Source organism: Paramisgurnus dabryanus, chromosome 23 (assembly GCF_030506205.2).
Source record: "Paramisgurnus dabryanus chromosome 23, PD_genome_1.1, whole genome shotgun sequence".
Lineage (NCBI taxonomy): Eukaryota > Metazoa > Chordata > Actinopteri > Cypriniformes > Cobitidae > Paramisgurnus > Paramisgurnus dabryanus.
In genome coordinates this window covers 13,330,546-13,337,535 of record NC_133359.1, presented here as the reverse complement: position 1 = coordinate 13,337,535, position 6,990 = coordinate 13,330,546, and the positions used below count along the sequence as shown (strand labels likewise).

General features: G+C 41.1%; 1 protein-coding gene across 1 annotated transcript; it reads right to left on the bottom strand.

Moving 5' to 3' along the window:
• Positions 1–2,947: 2,947 nt before the first annotated feature.
• ndufa9a (NADH:ubiquinone oxidoreductase subunit A9a) lies at positions 2,948–6,383 on the bottom strand. Its single transcript, XM_065275562.2, has 11 exons — positions 6,253–6,383; positions 5,231–5,401; positions 5,039–5,136; positions 4,681–4,772; positions 4,386–4,527; positions 4,193–4,295; positions 3,931–4,001; positions 3,705–3,781; positions 3,483–3,578; positions 3,333–3,399; positions 2,948–3,216 (listed from the first exon to the last, which is right to left on the bottom strand). Exons 1-11 carry the CDS (start codon positions 6,305–6,307, stop codon positions 3,046–3,048), a joined length of 1,143 nt encoding a protein of 380 aa, XP_065131634.1. The 5' UTR covers positions 6,308–6,383; the 3' UTR covers positions 2,948–3,045.
• Positions 6,384–6,990: the final 607 nt, after the last annotated feature.

Sequence of the window (6,990 nt, the reverse complement as noted above, 5' to 3'; positions counted from 1 at the left end):
CAGCCGGCACCCACTCAGTCACAAAAACAGCTAATTCCTCCTTCATCCCCAGGTCCTCAGAAGTCGTCTGGAGTGTCGAGCGGGCTCATAACCCTTCCTCGTCCTCTGGCTCTTTACAGGAGACGCGGAGCTACGAACGGGCTCATAACCCACAGTCCTGCCACTCCTCCATCGCTAGCGAGTGCTCCGATCAGCTTGAGACCCTCACAGAGTCTCACCTGTTCAGCCTCTCTTCAGCGAACTCAGGTGAGTGTTACATTACACAACACTATTGTCAATGTGGCCGAAATAGACACATCCACGATCACCTCTGCTCTGCTCGCCGCGGGTATTTTCTTATGTCATCCAGTTAACCTTCTTAGGGGATGGCTTCCGCAGTGTTCCTAGTTCCACCAGACCAGGGCGCTTCACCAGTTTGCTGATTCACTATCGTGGGTTAAGGAACAGGTAGTGACCGGCCTTCTGCACTTCGCCTTAGGTTCCGCCCCCTAGTGGAGGGTGGAGGGCTTTTGCAGGCACTGGAAGGTTTCAGGTGCAGTGGCGTTTTGAGAGAGATTCCCAATTCGTCGGTCACGACATGACATCGTATTGACCAACTGAAAGGGAACGTCTCAGTTATGTATTTAACCCTCGTTCCCTGAAGGAAGGAAACGGAGACGTCATGTCCCGTCACCACAGTTTGCTGTTCCATTGCTGTTACCAGGCCGGGCACTGTTGCTCGGCTTTCTCAGCAATAATATAGCTCATTTGGTATTCTGCACCTGCGGCTTATACTGTATACTCACCTGGCGAGGCGGCGCCTGCATTATGCAAATACCTGCATGCCAAGTTCATTGCCATTTTATACGTTTCTCGAAGTAGATAGGTCGCCGCAGAGCGGCTCCCAATTCGTCGGTCATGACGTGACGTCTCCATTCCCTTCCTTCAGGGAAACGAAGGTTACATAAGTAACCGAGACGATTTGTGAACTGGTATTTATCAGTGTGTTGTGTTCAAGTGCTTTTGTTGTCGTACTGTAGGGAAAATACATTCACATGAGTAAATTGCCTGATCGCTCAATACTAGAAGGCTCAAATTTATGGCCAGCTATAGCATCTGCTCAGGGCAGGTAACACAAAACCATAACAGTATTTTTAAAACTGACACTGAGTGTTAAAGCATTATATTACAATTGTCAATGACACAACATTGTATAGGCTAAAAAAACTATGCGCTAACAGTAGCAAAAAAATTTTAGTAACATGCTTATCATTCACGACTCTCCGACATTTTTTGGGGATTCTGCAGTCCATGTACAGTTTTTGCGGTGCATCAACTCACCGGTGGAATAAAGTTTTTCACAATGCTGACATGAAAGTAAATATGACTCTGAAATCCCCATCAAGCACGCGATGGAGCTGTAGCACTGACCCAACATCAGCACTTTCAAGAACTACAGCTTATTAAGGTATGCTTTGGGCAGTTTGTCAGGTAAAATGCATGAAGCTCTTAATACATGACGTGAGGCAGCTTTGTTGTGTGGCAAAATGGAATGCTTGGAAACAGCCTCCTGGGATGTCGTCCTACACAGGTTTAAGATGACAAAGAAAAGCGACATTGAATTAAAGACTGCTGTGCAACTACTGGAGTCTTTGCTGTCATTTGTGGCATCACTTTGGGATCAGTTTTCAGACTGCCATGGGTATTAGAGATATGTGCCAGACCTCTCAGCAACAACGTTCATCGGATAAGGAAATGGGAAGCATTTGCAGAGGCAACCAGGGAGCATGAAGTCACAATTGAGGGAGCCAAATATTTCAAGTTGAGACTTTCAACATGATGACTGATCAGTTACTCAGCTGTCTCAATCAATGACTGGATGCATACAGGCCTTTGAATGATTGCTTTGGAGTTCTGTTTGATGTGAAGGAGTCTGCAAACAGTGATATTTGTAAGCGGGCCAATACACTCACTTTCCTTTGCTTACCCAACTGATTTGGATCTGAGCTTTACAGACAAGCTCATTCAATTGTAATTCTTTGTAAGAGGTGAGCAGGATAAATCACACATAGGGTGGCCATTCGTGCCAGTTCCGCCGGACACATCCCGAACATGTTTTCGGGTTCGTTCTCTTTATTTCTTTTAAGACATACATTCATTGTAGTTTCATTCTTACCTTGAAATAAAACGGTTGCTTTTCTGAAATTAAACCCGAAATATTAAACCTTGATGACGTATGCGGTCGACCAACGCGACTTCCGGAGAACGAACCCGAAAACATGTTCGGGATGTGTCCGGCAGAACTGGCACGAATGGCCACCCTAATCACACTCAAAACTGCTGCAGATTGTGTTAAGAAATGGCCTGCAATCAACCTTTCCAAATGTGTTTGTTGCCTTTTTTTACCTGTAACTAATTGGGCCCCTGGGCACAAAGGCATCATGGGTCCCGTGGTGCCTTTGTTAATCCGGGTTATGACCGATTGTATGAAACCATACATCAATAGAAAGCTTATTACAAATCTAAAAATAAAATAAAAAATTGACTCTCATTACTTTTAGTCCAAGGTAACATTTTTGCTTGAATTTCTGACCCTGACTGAGAAATCCAAGTCTCATAATCTACACTCTAAAAACAAACGGTGCTAAAAAGTACTAAAAGTGGTTCTTGACTCGTTATCATAGAGAAACCATTTTTAGTGCTATATAGCAACTTTGAAGAACCATACAGGGATTATATATCACCACATATGGTTCTACACCAGTGCTCCACGGTACTTCATCGAAGTTAAAGATCTCAAGATTATATTTTACATTTAATGTAAAGAACATTCGGTGATATCTTTATGTAGGCTGATTTAAAACAGTAAATCACCAAAATGACTTCGGCTGGGTTTTCACAGACAGGGTCACATATACAGTAGAAAGCATTTCTCAATCATCAGAACAAAACAGCCCAAACCAAAACCTTAAGTTTAATATCTTTATTTATGTACAGAAAAACCTCAAATTAGACAACATGTGAAGAGCAGCAGAGAGCTGACCAGGAACAGGTTTAACCAACAGATTAATAGCTGACTGTTTTGGCAGGCTTGGCGTCTCCGAGTTCAGCCTCCAGGAAACGATAACGGCGATGACGACGTAATGTTTCAATGGCCTTCTGCTCAACGGAGGAAGGTGTTATGCCCAAATCCTCCAACCCTGGCAGGTCGGGGTACTTCATGTCTGTTGTGTGGAACTAAAAATGGGGGTGGATAGTAGATTCGGTTATGTTGTCATTGGGCTAAACATAAAATATTTATCTGCAAGGCAAACTTAATGTATCTTAAATATACAAATGTTCCGAATACATACCCGGTCGACTTTGTCACGGGTTGTCCAGGGCTCGAAAGGGTTCATCTCAAAGAATCTTGCAACCAAGCTAAACCAAAAAATGAAACCTTAATACAGGCTAAGATAGTTTGATGATTAAATCCAATTTTATGGGATCAGAGGGTGGCTTACTGATAAATAGGACGAGGTATGGGGTAAGCTACAAACGGCCTGTGGGCCACTGCATACACATACTCCACCAGGTCATGCAGCAGGTATCGGTTAGGCCTGTTGGGCACAACAATTATGTATGCAATACTTCTATGTTTTACGCAGTATAATCATACAAAATTGGACCAAAATTTGACACTCAACAAACTAAAGCAACATAGGAGTAAATGGGACCATCCTTACCCAACTAATGCATACGTTTTCCCATTAGCTTCATTGTCTTTGATGGCATTGACAATGGCTTTGGCCACATCCACCACCTTTAAGTACATCAAGGTAAATTTGTTTTAAATGGACAGTAAGGCTGTAAGGTAGTAAATATAACCACTATGCGTTGTTAAATGGGTAAAATTAAAGAAAAATTATTGACTATTACATTTGAGACATATTAATGTACTCATGTGCTTACATGAACAGGCTGTTTGACTGTCTTCTTGCCCATTGAAATCAGAGGTACAGCTTTACCAAACCAACGCATGTCTGAAGAAAGACAATTATAATACACTTAGATACAAGATAATGTACTGGGATCAAACGTGCAACACTTTTGGTTTAGTGTGAACTAGTCGCCCCCTACAGTTATCTGGAAGAATATCCTATTTGTGCTGTCATGCACCACGTACAACAAATACATCAATGACTCAAGAATGAGTCAAAAATCAGATACCTACTTGCAAAATGGTTGAAGAATCGGTCCTCTCTTCCGAAACACTCAGATGGTTTCATAATGATGGCATCAGGAAACTCATCTCTCACCGCTTCCTCACCTACAGCCTGCAAGAGGTTACGATCAGTTATACAAAGCTAGAAATCGTTTATTATTTTTTATATAACTACGCAGAATAAAACGTTTTTTATGTTTACCTTATTCCTCAGATATTTGGAGGGGCTACGGATGTCTGCATTGAGGTGGGACATATGAATAAACTTTTGAATTCCGGCTTCGCGGGCTGCCCTCGCAATCTGCTGGGGGATGGTGACGAAGACATCGTCAAACTTGTAGTTGCTTTAAGAAGGGACAAACACACAGTGTATCACAATGACATTCTGACAAATAAAGAATCAGATCCAGACCCATCATAACTCAAATAGCCATGCAATTTCAAATTTTGCATACATTATCGATTTAATGTAGAAGTAATTACAGTATATGCAATACCTGGTCTCCCATTCTCTTCCCACAAGGTTGATCACCACATTGGAGTGAGCGATTGCTCTTTTGATCGATTCCTTATCTCTCGCATCCCATTCCTGTGATAGGAACAAAGCACATTTTATCAACGTAGCTCAAGTTAAAACAACATTTCTGACATTGTCTCTGAAATCCAGGTTAAGGTCTCAATCTAATATGAGATTAGGAGCATCAAAGTTTGATTTTAAATTAGATATCAAGGTTATATTTTCATGTAAGATGATTTTATGTAGAAAACAGTAGGTTTTCACAGGCAGGGTAACATTTCATTACAAAAGAAGGCGTCTTCAAGACATGCAAGACACATCATGATAGATGTATTTACCATAAAGATGATCTGGCCGAGATCACCCATAGGTCTAAGGTACATGAGATCATACTGATCACATCGGTGAGGGATCACAATCTGAGAGCCCATACGCCCTAAAACGAAACCAATCAAATTTACAAACCAATTAAACAGTGGCCTATGAGTGGAATCCATTCTTGCTTTTGCCATAAACATATCTCAACGTACCAAGTCGGTTGACAACATATCTCCCAAGGAAGCCTGTGGCCCCAAACACTGTTGCTGCTACTCCACTAAAAGAGGAACGGCCTCCTTTACCCTTGGGAACCAGGGCATGATGGATCTTCCTGTGCTGAACTACCACGGGTCCAGCTGCAAGCACCACAGGAGAACAGGTGCCTGCATAACAACATGATGAAACATATGACTCTATAGGACTATAACTTAGTTGGTAAAGCATTGCACTGGGTTTGATTTCATAGGAAGACACAGTGTATCTTTATACCTCAAATTCACTGTAAAAACGCAAATGCGTAAAATGCTAATATATAAAATGCATACTTATGATGGGAGCTCGCTATGTATGTGTGTGAACACAGGCAGAGTTTAAGTAGCAGTGTTTTCCAATGTAACAGAAAAGCATGGCTGTTTAACTGGATATAAATAAATCAGTATGCTGAAATACGTTTGAAATGCATGTTTGTGACTGCATAGTTCAGTGGTAGCGCATTGCGTAAGCAGCGCGAAAAATCATGGGTTCGAATCCAGGAAACAGACATACTGATTAAAATGTATACATTGTAATGCACTGCAAGTTGCTTTGCACAAAAGTGTCTGCTAAATGCATAAATGTATTAAAATGAAAAAAATGTTTAAACGCGACTGTGCTGTCTAAACTGTTGTCTATGTGGGGAGTTCATTATGTTTGGAAATACAGTGTTCTGCTTCCAATGTGACAGTTAGCAATGTTTAAATATATTTACCCGCATTCAAAAACATCAATACTCTAAACTGCTTTTCAAATTCGCGTTTACGACTTTAAATGACATTTCTGACAGCACTACAAATGTACTAATGCACAACCGAGGCCTGATCTTGTTAACCGGGGTCACTAGTAGATACACTACATATGATTTCCTTTAAACATCTTTTAATTGTATGTTATTCGACCGCTTAACAGCTTTATACATAACAATATCTGTTTACAGTCACAGAGTGTATATAGTTAAGTAATTTAAATGTGAACTTACTTGAAAGCTTGGGAAGGACACCCGCAGGACGGCAAAACAGAGTGACGGCCGCCATGATTACTACGTCAGCGCGGAGTACGAAAACTGTGGAGGGTCAAACACCAGATGAAAAACGCGAAATAGCAGCTTCTCATCTCATCTACTTGTGCTGCATTTTGGTAATGTAATTATTTTTAAACGTTCAGTATGGTTATGCGGTATGGAAACCTGAATTAATAAATAAGTAAAGGAATAAATATATATATATATAAGACGTTTTAAAAATGATTGAGGATTCTTACCACCTTCTGTCTCCTACTGAAAAAACCCCAGCTAAACCAGCATAGGTTGGTGAGCTGGTTTTAGCTGGTCTTCCAGCTTGGTCTAAGCTAGTGTAGCAAGCTGGTTTAGCTGTGTTTTTTCTAGTTTTTCTGTTACTTTTAAGGCTGGACTACCAGCTTTGCCAAGCCAGGTGGACTATAGAGCAGTGGTTCTCAAACCTTTTCTGCGTGCGGCCCCCCTTGTATACGGTGCATTCCCTCGCGCCCCCCCCCCCAAAGAAAATTTATGACAAAAACAGTTCTAAAATGTAAAATTTTTATTAAACAAAACATATTAAATTATACAAAGTAGTAATGTTGGTTAGTAGGCTTATTTTTTTGTTTAATTACACAAAATTTATGATAAATTAATGTATTTTATAAAATAAAACTGGGGCCCCCCTGGCACCGTCTCACGACCCCAGTTTGAGAACCACTG